A 20,518-nucleotide genomic window follows, 5' to 3' on the forward strand; every position below is an offset into this window, starting at 1 on the left:
GAGATTGTGATTTGTTGTATTTTCTTCCATATTCTTTTCCACAATCAACATTATATATACATATACTTATATATAAATGTGTAGTTTATTCTCAGACTAAGATCAAAATGAATACAAACTTGTTTCTTTTTCCACTTAACATTATACTATAAGCACTTCCTCTTGCCATTGAAATTTTTTTAATGGTTATCAAACATCAATCATATGGATCATTCCTACTTATCAATACAATCACCCCAGAATCTTTGTAACATATGGTACCCCAATCTAGAAAAACCTGATACAGTGGGGTTAGGTCTGAGCATCAGTATTTGCAATAGGCAGTTATTATACTCAAGTCAAACTTGAGACCACTTGTGTAAACCAAAATCTCCTTAATCTTCCCTTCTTTTAGATATGTATATTGCTTTCAATGTTTTGCTATATATCCTCCGTTCTTTTGGATATGTATATAGTTTTTAATGCTTTGCTATATACATATATATAAAACGTTATATGTATGTATATAATGAGATTTATCATAAGTCATTTTGGCAGCACCTTTAATTTCTTAGGATTGATTGCTGAAGGGGAATTATTTAATTAAGGGTGAGAATTGTTTTAAAGCTTTTGTTCTATAAAGCCAAATTATTTTCTTTTTGGTTTTTAATTCTTTTGAAAAAAAAATTCTTCTTTAAAAAATGGGATACATTTGCAGAATAAGCAGGTTTGTTACATAGGTATACATGTGCCATGATGGTTTGCTGCACCTGTTGACCCATCCTCTAAGTTCCCTCCCCTCACCCCCAGCCTCCCAACAGGCCCTGGTGTGTACTGTTCCCCTCTCTGTGTCCATGTGTCCTCAGTGTTCAACTCCCACTTATGAGTGAGAACATGCGGGGTTTTGTTTTCTGTTCCTGTGTTAGTTTGCTGAGGATGATGGCTTCCAGCTTCATCAATGTCCCTGCAAAGGACATAATCTCATTCTTTTTCATGGCTGCATAGTATTCCGTGGTAGATATGTACCACATTTTCTTTATCCAGTCTATCTTTGATGGGCATTTGGGTTGATTCCATGTCTTTGCTGTTGTAAACAGTGCTGCAATAAACATATGTATGCATGTGTCTTTATAGTAAAATGATTTATATTCCTTTGGGTGTATACCCAGTAATGGGATTGCTGGGTCATGGGTATTTCTGGTTCTAGATCCTTCAAGAATCATCATACTGTCTTCCACAAAGGTTAAACTAATTTAAATTCCCACCAACAGTGTAAAAGCATTCCTATTTCTCCACAGCCTTGCCAGCATCTATTGTTTCCAGACTTTTTAAAAATCACCATTGTGACTGGTGTGAGATGGTGGTATCTCATTGTGGGTTTGATTTGCATTTCTCTAATAATCAGTGATCTTGAGGGCTTTTTCATATGTTTATTAGCCGTGTAAATGTCTTCTTTTGACGTGTCTGTTCATGTCCTTTGCCCAATTTTTGATGGGGTTGTTTTTCTCTTGTAAATTTGTTTAAGTTCCTTGTAAATTCTGGATATTAGAACTTTGTCATATGGGTACATTGCAAAAATTCTCTTCCATTCTGTAGATTGCCTGTTCACTCTGATGATAGTTTCTTTTGCTGTGCAGAAGCTCTTTTTTATTATTATTATTACACTTTAAGTTCTAGGGTACACGTGCATAACGTGCAGGTTTCTTACATATGTATACATGTGCCATGTTAGTGTGCTGCACCCATTAGCTATCATTTACATTAGGTATATCTCCTAATGCTGTCCCTCCTCCCTCCCGCACTCCATAACAGGCCCCGGTGTGTGATGATCCCCATCCTGCGTCCAAGTATTCTCATTGTTCACTTCCCACCTATGAGCGAGAACATACGGTGTTTGGTTTTCTGTCCTTGCGATAGTTTGCTCAGAATGATGGTTTACAGCTTCATCCATGTCCCTACAAAGGACATGAATTCATCCTTTTTTATGGCTACATAGTATTCCATGGTATATATGTGCCACATTTTCTTAATCCAGTCTATCATTGATGGACATTTGGGTTGGCTCCAAGTCTTTGCTATTGTGAATAGTGCCACAATAAACATACGTGTGCATGTGTCTTTTTAGTGGCATGATTTATAATCCTTTGGGTATATATCCAGTAATGGGATGACTGGGTCAAATGGTATTTGCAGTTTTAGATCCTTGAGGAATCGCCACACTGTCTTCCACAATGGTTGAACTAGTTTACAGTCTTACCAACAGTGTAAAAGTGTTTCTATTTCTCCACATCGTCTCTAGCACCTGTTATTTCCTGACTTTGTAATAATCACCATTCTAACTGGTATGAGATGGTATCTCATTGTGGTTTTGATTTGCATTTCTCTGATGGCCAGTGACAATGAGCATTTTTACATGTCTCTGTTGGCTGCATAAATGTCTTCTTTTGAGCAGTGTCTGTTCATATACTTAGCCCACTTTTTGATGGGGTTGTTTGATTTTTTTCTTGTAAATTTGTTTAAGTTCTTTGTAGATTCTGGATATTAGCCCCTTGTCAGATGGGTAGATTGTAAAAATTTTCTCCCATTCTCTAGGTTGCCTGTCCACTCTGATGGTAATTTATTTTGCTGTGCAGAAGCTCTTTAGTTTAATTATATCCCATTTGTCAATGTTGGCTTTTGTTGCCATTGCTTTTGGTGTTTTAGTCATGAAGTCCTTGCCCATGCCTATGTTCTGAATGGTATTGCCTAGGTTTTCTTCTAGGGTTTTTATGGTTTTAGGTCTAACATTTAAATCTTTAATCCATCTTGAATTAATTTTTGTATAGGGTGTAAGGAAAGGATCCAGTTTCAGCTTTCTACATATGACTAGCCAGTTTTCCCAGCTCCATTTATTAAATAGGGAATCCTTTCCCCATTTCTTGTTTTTGTCAGCTTTGTCAAAGAACAGATGGTTGTAGATGTGTGGTATCATTTCTGAGGGGTCTGTTCTGTTCCATTGTCCATATCTCTGTTTTGGTACCAGGACCATGCTGTTTTGGTTACTGTAGCCTTGTAGTATAGTTTGAAGTAGGTAGCATGATGCCTCCAGCTTTGTTCTTATGACTTAGGGTTTTCTTGGCAATGTAGGCTCTTTTTTGGTTCCATATGAAGTTTAAAGTAGTTTTTTCCAATTCTGTGAAGAAAGTTTTTGGTAGCTTGAGGGGGATGGCATTGAATCTATAAATTACCTTGGGCAGTATGGCCATTTTTACAATATTGATTCTTCCTATCCATAAGCATGGAATGTTCTTCCATTTGTTTGTGTCCTCTTTTATTTCATTGAGCAGTGGTTTATAGTTCTCCTTGAAAAGGTCCTTCACATCCCTTGTAAGTTGGATTCCTAGGTATTTTATTCTCTTTGAAGCAATTGTGAATGGGAGTTCATTCATGATTTGGCTATTTGTCTGTTATTGGTGTATAAGAATGCTTGTGATTTCTGCACGTTGATTTTGTATCCTGAGACTTTGCTGAAGTTGCTTATCAGCTTAAGAAGATTTTGGGCTGAGACGATGGGGTTTTCTAAATATACAATCATGTCATCTGCAAACAGGGACAATTTGACTTCCTCTTTTCCTAATTGAATACAGTTTCTTTCTTTCTCCTGCCTGATTGCCCTGGCCAGAACTTCCAACACTATGTTGAATAGGAGTGGTGACAGAGGGCATCCCAGTCTTCTGCCAGTTTTCAAAGGGAATGCTTCCAGTTTTTGCCCATTCAGTATTATATTGGCTGTGGGTTTGTCATAAATAGCTCTTATTATTTTGAGATACATCCCATCAATACCTAGTTTATTGAGAGTTTTTAGCATGAAGGGCTGATGAATTTTATCAAAGGCCTTTTCTGCATCTACTGAGATAATCACGTGGTTTTTGTCTTTGGTTCTGTTTATATGATGGATTACTTTTATTGATTTGCATATGTTGAACCAGCCTTGCATCCCAGGGATGAAGCCAACTTGATCGTGATGGATAAGCTTTTTGATGTGCTGCTGAATCCGGTTTGCCAGTATTTTATTGAGGATTTTTGCATCAATGTTCATCAGTGATATTGGTCTAAAATTCTCTTTGTTTCTTGTGTATCTGCCAGGCTTTGGTATCAGGATGATGCTGGCCAAATAAAATGAGTTAGGGAGGATTCCCTCTTTTTCTATTGATTGGAATAGTTTCAGAAGGAATGATACTAGCTCCTCTTTGTACCTCTGATAGAATTCAGCTGTGAATCCATCTGGGTCTGGACTTTTTTTTGGTTGGTAGGCTATTAATTATTACCTCAATTTCAGAGCCTGTTATTGGTCTATTCAGGGATTCAACTTCTTCCTGGTTTAGTCCTGGGAGGGTGTATGTGTCCAGGAATTTATCAATTTCTTCTAGATTTTCTAGTTTATTTGCATAGAAGTGTTTATAGTATTCTCTGATGGTAGTTTGTATTTCTGTGGGATCAGTGGTGATATCCCCTTTATCATTTTTTATTGCATCTATTTGATTCTTCTCTCTTTTCTTCTTTCTTAGTTTTGCTAGCAGTCTATCAATTTTTTTGATCTTTTCAAAAAACCAGCTCCTGGATTCATGGATTTTTTGAAGAGTTTTTTGTGTCTCTATCTCCTTCAGTTCTGCTCTGATACTAATTTCTTGCCTTCTGCTGGCTTTTGAATGTGTTTGCTCTTGCTTCTGTAGTTCTTTTAATTGTAATGTTAGGGTGTCAATTTTAGATCTTTCCTGCTTTCTCTTGGGGGCATTTAGTGCTATAAATTTCCCTCTACACATTCCTTTAAATGTGTCCCAGAGATTCTGGTATGTTGTATCTTTGTTCTCATTGGTTTCAAAGAACATCTTTATTTCTGCCTTCATTTCGTTATGTACCCAGTAGTTATTCAGGGGCAGGTTGTTCAGTTTCCATGTAGTTGAGCGATTTTGAGTGAGTTTATTAATCCTAGTTCTAATTTGATTACACTGTGGTATGAGAAAGTGTTTGTTATGATTTTGGTTCTTTCGCATTTGCTGAGGAGTGTTTTACTTCCAATTATGTGTTCTATTTTAGAATAAGTGCCATGTGGCACTGAGAAGAATGTATATTCTGTTGATTTGGGGTAGAGAGTTCTGTAGATGTCTACTAAGTCCACTTGATCCAGAGATGAGTTCAAGTCCTGAATATCCTTCTTAATTTTCTGTCTCATTGATCTGTCTAATACTCACAGTGTGGTATTAAAGTCTCCCACTGTTATTGTGTTGGAGTCTAAGTCTCCTTGTAGGTCTCTAAGAACTATTTTTATGAATCTGGGTGCTCCTGTATTGGGTGCATATATATTCAGAATAGTTAACTTTTCTTGTTGAATTGTTCCCTTTACCATTATGTAATGCCCTTTGTCTTTTTTTTATCTTTGTTGGTTTAAAGTTGTTTTTTTTTTTTTTGCCAGAGACTAGGATTGCAACCCCTGCTTTTTTTTGCTTTCTATTTGCTTGGTAAAATTTTTTCCATCCCTTTATTTTGAGCCTGTGTGTCTTTGCACATAAGATGGGTCTCCTGAATACAGCCACCCAATGGGTCTTGACTCCTTATCCAATTTTCCAGTTTGTGTCTTTTAATTGGGGCATTTTGTCCATTTACATTTAAGGTTAATATTGTTATATTTGAATTTGATCCTGTCATCATGATGCTATTTGGTTATTTTGCATACTAGTTATTGCGGTGGTTTCTTCGTAATGTCATCAGTCTTTATATTTTGGTGTGGTTTTGCAGTGCTGATACTGGCTTTTCCCTTCCATATTTAGTGTTTCAGGAGCTCTTGCAGGGCAGCCCTGGTAGTAACAAACTCCCTCAGCATTTGCTTGTCTGGAAAGGATTATATTTTTCCTTCACTTAAGAAGCTTAGTTTGGCAGGATATGAAATTCTGGGTTTGAAAATTCTTTTCTTTAAGAATGTTAACTATTGACCCCCAATCTATTCTGGCTTGTAGAGTTTCTGCTGAGAGGTCTGCTATCAGTCTGACTTCCCTTTGTAGGTGACCTGGCCTGTCTCTCTGGCGGCCCTTCACAGTTTTCCCTTCATTTTGACCTTGGAGAATCTGAAGATTATGTGTCTTGGGGTTGATCTTCTCATGGGATATCTTAATAGTGTTCTCTGTATTTCCTGTATTTCCTGAATTTGAATGTTGTCCTGTCTTGCTAGGTTGGGGAAGTTCTCCTGGATAATATCCTGAAGTGTGTATTCCAGCTTGTTTCCATTCTCCTTGTCTCCTTCTGGTACTCCAACCAATCATACGTTCTGTCTTTTTATGAAGTCTTGGAGGCTTTGTTCACTCCTTTTCATTCTTTTTTCTCTATTCTTGTCTGCATGTCTTATTTCAGTAAGGTAGTCTTCAAACTCTGATATCCTTTCTTCCACTTGGTCGATTCAGCTGTTGATATTTGTGTATGCTTCACGAAGTTTCCATGCTGTGTTTTTCAGTTCCATCAGGTCTTTTATGTTCCTCTCTAAACTGGTTATTCTAGTTAGCAATTCCTCTAACCTTTATCAAGGTTCTTAGCTTCTTTGCATTGGGTTAAAACATGCATTTTTAGCTCATTGTAGTTTTTATTACCCATTTTCTGAAACCTACTTCTGTCAATTCTCCATCTGATCTTCCATCCAGTTCTGCACCCTTGATGGAGAGAGATTGTGATCATTTGGAGGAGAACAGGCACTTTAGCCTTTTGGGTTTTCAGCATTTTTCCATTAATTCTTTCTCATCTTCATGGGTTTGTCCAGTTTCGTTCTTTGAGGCTGCTGACCCTCGGATGGGGTTTTTGTGGGGGCCTTTTTTTGTTGTTGTTGTTGTTGTTGATGCTGTCATTGTTGCTGTTTGTTTTTCTTTCAATAATCAGGGCCCTCTTCTGTAGGGCTGCTGCAGTTTGCCAGGGATTTACTTTAGGCCTTATTCATCTGATTTGCTCATGCCGGGAGATGTAAACCAAGGAAGCTGGAAAGCAGCCAAGATGGGTGACTGCTCCTTCTTCTTGGACCTCTGACCTCGAAGGGCACCAACCTGATGCCAGTAGGATTGCTCTGGTGATAGGGTGTCTGACAACCCCTGTTGGAGGGTCTCAATCAGTTGGGTGGCAGGACCTATTCAACAAAGCACTTTGTCCCTTGGTGGAGAGGGTGTGTTTTGCTAGGGGGAAACCCACCCATCTGAGCTGCCCGGATTCCTCAGAACTACCGGAAGGAGAGGCTAAGTCTGCTGGTCCGCAGAGACTGCAGCCACCTCTGCCTCTAGGAGCTCAGGCCCAGGGAGATCCGAATTCTGTCCCTGAGCCTCTGGCTGGAGTTATTGGAGATCCTGCAGGGAAGACCCGCCCACTGAGGAAGGAAGGGTCGGGATTAGGCCTGAAGAGTCACTCTGACTGGAGACTGCCACAGCCGGGAGCAAGCTGTCCAGGCTCCCTGGCTCCAGCAGGGAAAAAGCACAGCCTGGAGCTATAGAAATGGGTTCTGCCCTTCCCCCACCCAGGTAGCTTAGCATGTTAGGCAGTTGTGAGTCCCAGTGCTGGCGGCAGCCCCTCCCCCAAGCAGCTGAAAAGGCTTAGACAACAGGCAGAGGCAGCTGGTGCTGGTTGCCCCTCTGCCCCCTCCCCCGCCCCGCCCCGCCCCGCCCGGAGTTCGGTAGGTTCAAGCAGATTCCAGCTGAGAGACTCTAAGAATCTACATGTTCCAAGGTCGGGACGTTAGACCCCGGTGGCATGGGTTCGCGAGTGGGATCTTCCCATCTGTGGGTTGCACAATTCCGTGGGAAAAGCACAGTTTCCCCGGATGGGTAGCCTACTCACCGCGTCCCTTGGCTGTGGGGAGGAAGTTCCCCTTCCCCATGTGGGTCACCACACCACACTGCTCTTCCTTCTCTCAGTGGGTCACGCAAGCCCTCTAGTCAATTTTGATGAGAGAACCTGGATACCTTGGTTGCCGGTGAAGGATTCAGAGGCTTATTATGTTTTTTCCCGATGGAAGCCTCCGAACACCACAGCTTCTAGTCAGCCATCTTGGCCCCGCCCATCCTATCGCTGGTGTTTAATTACATCATCAGTGAATGAGAATGCCTGCTCCTCGTATTCAATACTCAACTATACAAAGGACATCTTTATCTTTCCTAGTATGAATGATGAGAAATGAATTTGCATTGCTTTAATTCACATTAGTTGTACTCCAAATAAGGCAGAATTATTTTTATATGATTTTAGTTTAACTTCAAATAAGGCTGAATTATTTTATATGATTTATGTTTCTTGCTGCATAAGTTATCTATCCATGTTTTTTGCTGACTTTAAAGGAAAGTTCTTATTTTATCACAATTTCTTGTTGTCACACTATTTTTAGTGTTTTTAAACTATGTTAAGATTTATTGAGAACTATAAAAAAACCTCTCAGCCTCATTCAGGTAAATATTCTGGACATTTTAACACTTGATATTTAAATTTTATAGAATATAGTATGAAGAGAGCACTCCAGTGAAGAGGTCACAGGCCTCAAACTATGTATGCAGTACTCATACTCCTTATCTTGGAACCAGAAGTGTTTTGGATTTCAGGGTTTTTTTTTTTTTTTTTGATTTTTGAATATTTGCATTATACTTACCACCAGTTCAGCATTTCTAATCTGAAAACCTGCAATCTAAAACGTTTCCAAAAAAAATTGTTTTAAGTGCCAACGTGATGGTCAAAGGAAATGCACATTGGAGCTAATATTTAGGATTTCAGATTTTTGGATTAGGGATACTCAACTAGCATAACTAATGGATACTGGATACTTTCTTATAAGGATAATAATCCACTAACACAATTACACAGTAGTTAAGACAGATAAATTGTATTATTTCCGTATACTATTGCCATCATAGTCAACAATAAAGTGTTCATCCCATTAAGTGAGATGGAATTGAATGCGTTTAAACCAGACCAAAGAGAATACTTCAAATTATTTGTTCTACAAACTACATGTGTCCTGAATATCTTGTGGGCAGACATTGACAAAATCTAAGAAGTTGTATCATTTGTCCTTTACAACAATATTTACAAATCCAGGATATCAGAAAAATAAAAGTAAACTTTATGAAAACTTTTTAAATTTGCCCTGTTTATTTAGGTTGACATTTTATCAGATATACACTTTAATACCTCACCAATAGAGAAATTATACTATAAGAAATATGATGTAGAAGTAAATATAATGAGTAAGGCATAAAAATAAGCACAAAAGCATATCCAGATCTATATAATTTAATGATAAGTTATTTATGGAGGGGGAAAGAATAAGCAATAAATGTCTTAGCCTGCATTAAGCATGCTTTTCACAAGGAAATATTACTTTGCACTAGATTAATGTGCCCCAAATTATTAATAATAAATGGAAAAAATTGCATATGTTAGTTCCCATACTAAAGTTTTGGTTTTATATGACATTTCAACAAAATTCTCATTGACAAAAGTAAGTCTCAAATGCTAGGTCAGTAAACTACAGATTTTTATAATCTAATTCATTTGAAGGAAATTCCAAGAATAAAAACTTTTGGAAGTTTTTCAGAGGTCCTGGAAGTTGACCAAGTGAGCATTTCATTCCAGGCCTGAATCAAAATCCCTGTCATCTCATTACTATAAGAAAAGCTATTTGGGGAAGGGATTTTCTCACCTAGATTTTCACTAAGGCATACAAGGCAAAGGCAAACACATTACCTTGAACCTATTTCAGTCTATGCAAGTTCATTGTCAACACCTCTGGCTCTCCAATACGGTTTACATATCTAGAAAAATGTCGTTGCTTTTTCCTCCTCTTCTATTTTTAAATGGAAAGCAATTCATTTCAAATGACTTGGCAAAAGCTACATTTAAGGGAATAAAAGGAATAATTAATGTAAGAAATATCTAAAAATATTTTTCTTCTACGCTTATCTGCTTGGCACGTCACTATTACAGTGACACTGATGTACTTAATCAGGGCAAGAATACCCCTTATAATCAATATGAATTTCTGACTTTGATTTTGAAGTCTATGTCTGAAATTTTTGAAGGGGATTTCACAACAATAATAAAATGTGCTGCAGCGAGTATCTGCTTTCTATTTTCCTCATTTATCAGACTTCTTATGGCTTCCTTAGCCTTGTTTATTATTACTTCTTCAGGATTTCGCTTTCTTCTTAGTTTGACAAAAAGTACTTTTCAACCTAGTCCAGTAAAACGAGTGAAGTAATTATATACATATATATGTCATTGATGATTTTCATTATTAATATGTAGAAGTGATTCATTCTATAAAATAGAACAGATGTCCAAATGGTCATTATATATGTGGTTTATGTTAAAGTTTAAATAGCAATCTAAGGAGGCCTTTAGACCTAAACTTATTACACGAGGGAATTACATATTTAGCTACACAATTGTAGAAAACCACAGACACTTTTAACATGCACAGAAATCTTGAAATACTATCTCCAGATATTGATTACAAAATGCCTTCCACTATGCATCATTAAAGAAAGGTATATTTCATATATGATGGTATTAAGTGGACTCTATTGAGGGACCACATGTTTCTGGAAGGAAAACATGTAGATTAATTGCGAACTGGGTAATAACTTATCTATTGGTCCAGTGTATAAAATTACACACGTATGTGGATAGCAGTGTGAAACTAAACTGTTTTTACATGGCCTGTTAGATGGTATTAGAAAGATAATGTTTTAGAATAATTTTGTAGAAAGCTTGATTCCAAACAATTTTCTCAACGTAAAGCTTTTTTTCCTTATCCATTCCTTTATTTTGCTTTTTCGTTTTCTATTGTGCTGTGAAACTGTCTTTGGATATGGCTAATAACCCTGTTAAATAACCCTCTCATGAAATAATTTTAGTTTTTTCAGAGTAATGGTCTAAACCAACACAGAAAATAATTGGAATACTACTTCATTTTTAAAAATATTAATATGAAGCTAAAATAAAATGGATTATAAAAATTTTCTCCAAAATAGAGAATTTTAGTAGTTAACCTTAATTTATTGAAAGACAAATTTAGTTCCTCGTAGACACAAAATAAAACAATTCCTTTCTCCCAGCAGAATTTTTTAAAAATAGATGTCTCTGTCTTTATTCCTACATTTCAATTTGGTCCTTTGGTGATTAAACTAACAACTTGATATTGTCACATTAGGAAGTACCTGCATTATTTTACACCACTATTGTGGCACTTACTTGGAAATGTAGGAATAGCTAATTATTTAATTAGCATTCAGTAAATGGACAGTCTAATTCTTAAGGAGAGTTAATACTAAAAATTCTTAAGTGTGTGATTTTACTTATGAGAACTGTTTACTCTCTGAGTGGATCAGATCATCACAAAATGGAAAAGCACATTGTTGTCCTGAAATATTATGAATACATTTTAAGACAATAAACATTTTAGTAGGCTAATTAGTGGTAAAATATGCAACACTTTTTATTAGTCAGCTAAATGTCATTTCGCTTGCAAATCAATTATTCAAGTGCTATTTGATAATATGGTTGTTTTATTTTACCTATAATTCATTTGCCATTAAGTCATTACCAAACTCAGTATTTATAAAATAGTATATCACAAACGTTACCTTACCCAAATTCCCTCAGTATATGATCCACTCCTTAAATTTAACAGAAATTTTATTAAATGATGGAAAAAGCTCTTGAAATACCTATTGGATCACTTAAAAACTGTAACTTGAAAGCAGGAAAGAAACCAAATGTATGGGAGGCAAAAGCCCATAACACGGTTTTTGTTGTTGTTGTTGTTGTTTAATTTTTTTTTTTTTTTTTTTTTTTTGAGACAAAGTTTCACTCTTGTGGCCCAGGCTGGAGTGCAGTGGCGCAATCTCGACTCAGTACAACCTCTGCCTCCCAGGTTCAAGTGATTCTCCTGCCTCAGCCTCCTGAGTAGCTGGGATTACAGGTGCCCACAACCACACCCAGCTAATTTTTGTATTTTTTGTAGAGACAGGGTTTTGCCATGTTGGCCAGGCTGGTCTTAAACTCCTGACCTCAAGTGAACCACCAACCTCCGCCTCCCAAAGTGCTGGGATTACGGGCATGAGCCACCACACCTGGCCCATGACACTATTTTTAATCCTCTTAAAGAATAGCCAAAATAAGCTCCCCTATTTCCCTTTACAGAAAAACATGGAGGAAATCTAATCTAGTGGGTTTGTTTGCAAAGTCAGTATCACATGCAGCACGACATCCTGGGGTTTAATTACTTAAACAGTCAAACTGGATATGCAATCCTAATTTCTAAATAGCATTCAATGCCTTTAAGAATCAACACAAAATTTAGATATAAGAATTTTTCCCTAGAGTTGCTGCTGTCTCTTTACTATCATGTAGCTTCCAGTCCATGAAGCAAATGATCAGGAAATCCTAGATTCTGAGAACAACTAAATTGAGCAAACTAAACCCACATAAAAAATAAAGGGAGTGATAATTGCTCTTTGTTTTCAGGGAATCAGTACAGAAAAATGAGTGGCTGGTTTGATGGTTTGTATATGCCATTTTGTTTTACCTTGTGGGAATGAATTTTAATTTCATTCTCTTTTGGATCTTTGGCATTCTTAGAGGCCAAGGAATTCAAGACACATTTCTTTCTCAATTACTAGTAAATTCCAGTTTATTACTGTTTTGCCAAAAAAAAAATCTATGTAATTGATTGATGATGAGATCAGTTATTTGACAATAAATGAACTGTGAAAGTGAACAACACCAAATACTGCATGTTTAATACATTTGAAATTAGTTACAATTGCTTTTGGTTTGGACTCCAGGGGAAGGGACTGCAGGATGGTAAAATGAGAGGTTTATTTAGCGTCTGGGAGAAGCTTATAAAGAGCTTAAGTCCTCATTCCTTCTAACATCTTAACAGCTGTGCAGTTTCTTACAAAATATGTTTTATCGTTTCAAGAAATGCTGTTAACCTCGCAGTTTTAAAACTGAATGAACAAGGCCTCTTGGACAAATTGAAAAACAAATGGTGGTACGACAAAGGAGAATGTGGCAGCGGGGGAGGTGACTCCAAGGTTAGCCTCAATGTCACCAAAAGCGGGTAAACAGTATGTAAAGTAATAGGTGCATCTGCTGGGAGACTTATGGTTTGGACCTACTAATACTGGTCAAATTGCTAGTCCAGTCCCTTCACAAACTTACGTATGCAATTACTGTCAATGCAAAAATATTTGCAACTATTATCAATTTAGTGACACACTAACAAACTTAATGAAAATTGTCACTGAAAATCTCTGCCTTTGAAGAGGTTGTGGATCAGACATTATAAGCCTATGAATCTCAATTTTGGAAAGTAGGAATGGATGTAAGTTTCTGAAACAGCAATTGAGGGGAGAGAGCAGGGGGGTAAGCCTGTCTTGTTTTTTTCACCATTACTTTACCAGAACTTCTACCAAATATTGTTCAGTATCAACAATAGCCTGACTCCACATAGACCTGTCTAGGGTGCCTACAAAAACGTTTTCTCCATCTAAAACTCTCAGGTTCTATTCATGTTAAATAACAAATCAAAGACTCTCATATGAACTACACATTTTTTGCCTTCCATAAATGGATCAAATTGCAAAATGATCAGAAAACAAAAACAAAATCAACTCAACTTTGTCTTCACTTCATATCTTAACTCCAGCTTCCTAAAATAATAGGATTTTTTAAATTTCTAAGCAATATCTAAAGAACAAAAAAGTAGGCAATTAACAGAATATGCTAGTGTCCCAGAGCCCTTCTTCATTATATATCAGTATTTTTAGACTTAAAGAAAACAGTTCATGGATGGGAAATTTCTCACCTAATCTAAAAAGCCTTTCAAATTAAGCTCACTTACATCTTCCCATCTAATAACTAGTTCTATTTCAGCAGGAGGAAGGACAAACTTTTGTTTCCATTCTAGGCACCGTCTTAAGGAGTAATAACTTATTTTATGTTTTGGAGCTCCAACTGTCTCAAATTTTCTGATTGTTTTCATAAATATATAAATCTATACATAGAGAGAATTATTAAATTTTATACTAATAACCTAGCATTCTTTCATGTAAATTAGAAATAACAGAAAATATCATAGAATAACATCAGAGAAAATCAAAACAAAGATAATCTATTCCATTAGAAAAAACTTTGTTTTCAAATTTTTATTGTTATCACAAATACAAGAGAAGTAAAACACTGCTTTACAGATAAAATTTTCCACAAATACAAATGATGAAGTCCCATTTTGGTGTGCATTAAAGATGTTTTCTGGAGAAAAATAAGCAAGCATAATAGAAATATATATGTTAGAAAAATCTATGTAACAAAAGTCATTTTAATTTATTGAAATAAACTGAACAACTCAGTCAGATTTAATTAGCTTGTATCCAACTCATTGTTTGGTACATAATGGACATTCAGTAAATATTTGTTGTCCAAAAGAATAAATTTCTATCTAACCCTGTAGTTTCCAAAATCAAATTGCTTGCTCTTACAGTTATGCAGTGACATTACTTTCACCAAACATGAACTACAAAATGTTTTAGAATGAATGCTGTTTCAAATTTTAACAAGTAGGTTTCCAACATGTTATAAAAAATTAACATAAAATGTTCTCCCAAAATGAAATACATTATGTTTTATTTTTTCCTCCAGGAATGGGTTTTTATACCAAAAAAAAAAAAAAAATCCACATAGGTTGTATATTGGTTTAAGGTTTATCATCAAGAGAATAGATTGTTGCACTCTAAATGTTAATACTACCCTACTCTGAATTTGTCATAAAAGATGATATTTTAACTGGCCTGACCTAACTTAAATCACAGTAAATTACTAGAAGGCAGTTGTTGCTTTTTCGTTTTCATTTTGTACCTTCTTCAGGTGACTGATTTTCTTTGTAAACTTACCTTGCCCCTCCCATTTGGCCTGATCTTCATCAAAAGAGGTAAAATAAGGAGAAGTCCTGAAGTGAGAAATGCAGCTGACTCTAAAGCCTTTGTGTGTAAAACTAAAGCAGAAAAGACCAATGCTGCCAATTCAGTGCGGAAGGAAAAATACAGAGAGAACTCAGCACACACATGCTGAAATCCTGGCTTAGCTGACCTTCAAATACAGAATCTTGGTAGGGGAAAACTAAGTATCCCAACAGTGACTCATCTAATGAGGAAGGGAAATATGTAAACCTGTACCACACATGGAAAGGTTTCTATGAGAGAGCTGACTCACTTGTCATTCACAGGACTGTAACCTCTCTAGCCTTCCATTCAGCAGCAAATTATTAAACTCGTGTTTGAACACAGCCATGTGCCAGCACCTGTGTAGAAATAGAGAATTACCACTGTCCTTTCCCTCAAGGAGCTCAGATTTAATGTAACGAACAACTAGACTATTTGCGGTTGCTGCAGCCGCTTCCCTGTTGCACTCCAGGATGTGCAGTAATTAGCATCCTCACTCACCTGACAGCCATTGTCAGTGCTATGAAGTTCTGACCATAGCAGTCCTCAGCCAAGAGGCTTCACCTTGAAAGGTAAAAAATTAACAAAAGATATGAAGAACAAGGTCCTGCATCTTACACGAAATAAAGCAGAAATGCATGATTTACAAGGTACAAATTCCTTCATTTGAAAACGATCCTTTGATAGTGTTCATATGAGTTAATATTATTGTGATATGGTCCTCCTTTATGATCATAGGAAATTCATACTCACTCTTGGGAATAAAATAACAAAAATTTACTACTTGACAATGAATGAGCCAATTTTAAAATATTGATTGCAATGTCTAAAATGTATTCTCCACTTCGGTTAACCTGGTATGGTTTAGTCAAAGCACAAACCATACAAAGAATTTTAGGCCAATTTTTATGCCAGTTATTCAATCCTGGTTCTAGTTAGAAATTTTGGCAACAGCTGCAACCATCAATCACCCATTATTGCAGCTACAAAATTATTTTTTCTGTTAATTTGATACTTTATTCTGTTTCTGCATGTGTAAAATATACACACTCATAGATGTGGATATTCATATAAAAATTATTTTGTAAGTGTGACTTTATCAATAATGTTTTCTCTAGGCATTATATTTGGTCGTGCACTTCCTGATAATTTGGCACTTTGAAGAATACAGCCATTTCTGACTTTGATAGATGCTATACTTACAAATAAGCCGCTTTCCTCTATCACAGCCTGACAACCAATGCAAGAATAAAGGAATTAGTACAGAAAATATGCATTCATCACCAGGAAAACATGAAAAGGAAAAAAATTCGTAGTAAACAAAAAACACTGAAGGAATCTAGCCCATGGAGAAGGACTCTCCTGGTAATGAATTCCTTGTTCTGATATTCCACCAGTTGAACATTAATTATGGTTGATACTAAATGTCTTATATTCAAAGTGTTAATCTAATTTTACCCTCTAAAACCAGGTTACTGGTGTGAAATAGCAGAAAGAATAAACAGGCCAGAGGGAAAAAGGAGGGCATAGGAGAAAAGACTGCCTTAAGATAAGAGAGAGAAGCCTAATGCAGTCTTCATCGTATTCACAATTTTGCCTTCAATTGTCCCTTCATGGAGAAACTTAAAGGAAACTCTCTAACTTTCCTCCGGTTTTCAGCACTGAGTCCTCCTCCTCCCAACCTACCCCATTCAGGAACTGCAATATAGGCTAATATAATTTAGCTACACATGTGTTACAAAGGCTTTGGGGAGCTTGTCTGGGGACCTAAAAACCCTTAGAGTATCAGTTCCAGAAAAAGCTTGCTCTGGATTCAAAAATCTTGCTCTGTCATTTTTTAAATCGAGCTACTTTATAGAGCACCTACTCTGAGTCAGATACTCTGGAAAATACCATTTTACGTAGATAAATGAGATGTGACTTCTGCTCTCAAGGGATTTGCACATCACTAGTAAACCCAGAGGTGTGGTTATTGTAACAATCAGGTCACAAATGGAGGTTGGGGGTCAGGTGCAGAGAGTAGTGGTTGGTATGGATAGAAAAATCTTGATTAATTGGGTTTAAAATAACACCCCAATTAACCATAATCCTCAACTCACCCCACCCCCAAATTCAGCTTTCAGTAGAAAGTATTAAATCATGCTCATGTCAGATTTTAATTCAAAAATCAACATAATATTCTAGGATCATGGCAAATGTATATTACTTCTTCAATGGAACAATGAACCTAAGCCATACTTATATAACATTGAAACAAAATTTAAATTATATCCAGAAACCATATAAACAAAAATAAAAATTTATATTTTAGAATTTTTTTCAAAACTAACCATACAAAAAAAATGGGTTTTAGTTTAACCAGAAAGCCCAATTAACTAGAAACATCATTTTGTGAGTCTTCTGCTATTAATATTTGTAATTGCAAAAGCTATGAAGTCATACTATCAGGAATCCAGATTAGGCTACTGCCTCGCTGTGTTACTTGATAAATTAAGCTGCCTGTGCTTTGGATTCCTCATTTGTAAAATGTGAATGATGTTAGTGAACATGAAAAATGCTTTTAACAGTGCCTGGTACATAGTAAATGCTCAGTAAATATTAGCTGTCATGATCACCATCATTCTTAATGCAATTCCTAGTTGTGTAGATAGGTTTTTGGAATGAATCCCCAATAAATGCATGTCTTGTAACTCCAGATGCACTCAGCATTTCCTAGAAGAACTGAGGCGCATTAGGGGATACAGCCAGGCAAAGTGCCCAGAGGAATATGACAAGTCTGTCTCGGGACGAAACGAAAAACCAATAAGCCAACAAAACAGTAACAACAAAAGATCCTAAAAGTTTCTGCTTTCCCTTCATCGTCTTGGCCTTCATATTATAATATGGGAGTGAAAACTGAAAGAATTATTAAATTCCTTGGAATATTGACGCCAGGTAATGACTGATGTCCTCCTTCCTGAAACTCCTAATCCAATATTTAGTGTTGAAGGAATCCAAGATGGTAGAGGAGACAAGTAGAGTCTCTTATAAATATAAATAGAGACTTCTTAGAAGAGGAGTTTGTCTATTTAGAAAAATCTTGATGACCTCTAACCTGTCTTTTTTTGTTGGTAAGAATTTGTGGAATATATTATAGTCACTTCACCTTGTACTTAAAGTACATTAATATACTTTAAGATTCAAGATAGATGAAAAGATAAATAGATGATAGATTCAAGATAGATGCTTCTGATGATATTATTTATGTTAAAGACTGCAATTTAGAAGGAAAGTATTATCATGGGCTTATACTTTATAATAATTATTTAAATATTTGTCTCCTGATGACTTTCCTCTGCATAAGATGGTCTTTTGTAACACTGAAATCACACTCCTTTTTCAATTACATATTGGATGAAAGTGGTCAAGAAGTCAACTTAATGATGGATACTGTAGACATACTTTTATAGCATAAAATCAAATACCATGAGCTGAATCATAATGCATGCAAGGAATGAAATCAGTCCTACCTAGCTTCTATTTCAGTCTGTCTGTCAACCTGCAGCTACTTCCTTAATTTTGAAAGAGAACAAAAAGAAGCTTCTGGATTTTGAATGACTGCCACATTTACGTGGGAAAATGGTAAATGTTCCAGAAACCCAACCAAAGCCAATAGTTTTGGATTCACAGTAATTGCATACATTTTATTTAAAAATCCTCCCTAGCAGTATGTGCCTGTTACCTAAAGCGATGGAGCAGGCCCCAGTTTTATGTCTGATTCTAAACCTGGGCCTACAGTACAAGACATAGCACTTACTGTGGCCTCTGCTCTGTCACTTTGCCATGCGATTCTAATGTAGTTTTACTTGAATAACATAAAATAACATATATAATGTTATTTATGTTATTTTCCACGTGAAGAACTCCTGTAAACCTTGCCGTTTTGAAACTCAGTGAGGCAGGCGTCTTAGACAAGCTGAAAAACAAATGGTGGTACGATAAAGGTGAATGTGGACCCAAGGACTCTGGAAGCAAGGTCAGTCGCTGCAGTTCGGGGCCTCCTCTTGTGTTCACAAAGCAGTAAACGGGAGCAATTGTTAAAAGTATATAGAAACCATAAAAACTGAACATTATACACTCAGCCACTGCCTAAATTAAAAGCTAATGTCATAAATTTCAACCATAGGGATGGTCTTTCCAGGAAACTGCAACCTGCTCCCCAATATTAAGACTTTCAAATTAACTTAAAACTGCAAAATTTTTTAAAATAATAAAATTCCTTTTATATTATTCTCAAACTTACGTACCACTAATAAAAGTAGTGTTTTGGGGGGTAGTTTTTATGTTTGTTTTGGAGGCAAATATTTCATGAAATCATGTTATTTCAAGAACTGATGTATTCTCAAAACAGGAAATCTGTAGTAAACCAGAAAAAGGAGATTCTAAATATTAAATAAATGCTTACTCAGAGGTTCTGTCTTTTGTCACCCTAGTGCCAAGCATTCCAATTTAGTTTGAAGAAGCCCTATTATATTTCTGTGCTGATAAACAGAGTGAACCTTTCAATTCTACTCACCCAATTGAAATTGTTTTAATTAATCAATGTTTATGAATAATATTCTCAAGCTCTAAGATCTCTTAATCATAAGTTCTTTTTAAAACAATGTAGGAAAAAAATTTAAAAATGCAGGAACCTACATGCCTAATTCTGTTAAGTATAAATAAAAGTAGTGGAAAAAGTTATGTTTTTATTTTAAAAAAAATCACAAGTTTATCAGTGAATCTAAATACCTACACAAGTTGATAGACTACAGTAACAGCACCTGAAAGCCAGAGCTGAAGGTTCTTGGAATCCCCTTTTATTTCTTTCTGTATCTTCTTTAAGAAAGAAAACAAATTACTGGATATTCTAAGATATTAAACACATGACTGGTTTAAATAGGAGAGAGCCTCAGTTAATTTAAGGAGACAAATTAATGTTAATGAATCTCTTTCAGGTCTTATCCCTATATTTTAATCCTTTCTGTCTGTCTTTTAACCAGAGTGGAATGAGACAAGCTTGGCCAGATAATTAAACCATTACCTGAAATCCTGATGTAAAAGTCAGACAAGCGCAGATACTTAATGAGTAATTATTTTAAAAATGAAGCTACCCTAAATTGTTTGGCCCAGTCTGTTGATGTTGCGACTAAGGTGACAGTGTATATAGTGCATCTTTTGAATTAAATACTTTCCTATAAAACTCTTTAAGGGTCGGAATCACATTTTGCACAAAACATCCTGCTGAGAAGATAATGACTACAGGGCATCCTTCAAGTAGCTTACCAAAATACTTCTTGCAATAATATTATGTCATAAACATATTTACAATTTATTAGACAACTTTGGATTCTTGTTACAATTTTAGTATCTTCCAATCACAAGAGTAGGACTTAGAGAGTATTCTGGATTTATTATGAGATCATATGTATACTGAAACTCTGAAGAATAATATCTCTAAAATATTAATGGATTAAGCATTTTTAAGTGGGAATAATATTGTATTTTTAATTAATAAAAGT

The 20,518-nt window shown here is 36.0% G+C and overlaps 1 protein-coding gene across 5 annotated transcripts in view; it reads left to right on the plus strand.

The window, feature by feature from the left end:
• GRIA4 (glutamate ionotropic receptor AMPA type subunit 4) overlaps positions 1 to 20,518 on the plus strand; it is a 384,842-nt gene that overhangs the window by 355,562 nt on the left and 8,762 nt on the right. For 3 of the 5 annotated variants that reach the window (XM_033205053.1, XM_033205055.1, XM_033205057.1), the window contains exon 15: positions 12,959 to 13,073. In XM_033205053.1, the coding sequence (XP_033060944.1) occupies positions 12,959 to 13,073 (115 nt within the window). Of the gene's footprint in view, positions 1 to 12,958; positions 13,074 to 18,878; positions 18,994 to 20,518 lie in introns of all 5 variants that reach the window. The other 2 variants (XM_033205052.1, XM_033205056.1) reach the window with 1 other exon arrangement.

The sequence above is a fragment of the Trachypithecus francoisi genome, unplaced genomic scaffold (assembly GCF_009764315.1).
Source record: "Trachypithecus francoisi isolate TF-2019V2 unplaced genomic scaffold, Tfra_2.0 Lachesis_group8, whole genome shotgun sequence".
Taxonomy (NCBI): domain Eukaryota; kingdom Metazoa; phylum Chordata; class Mammalia; order Primates; family Cercopithecidae; genus Trachypithecus; species Trachypithecus francoisi.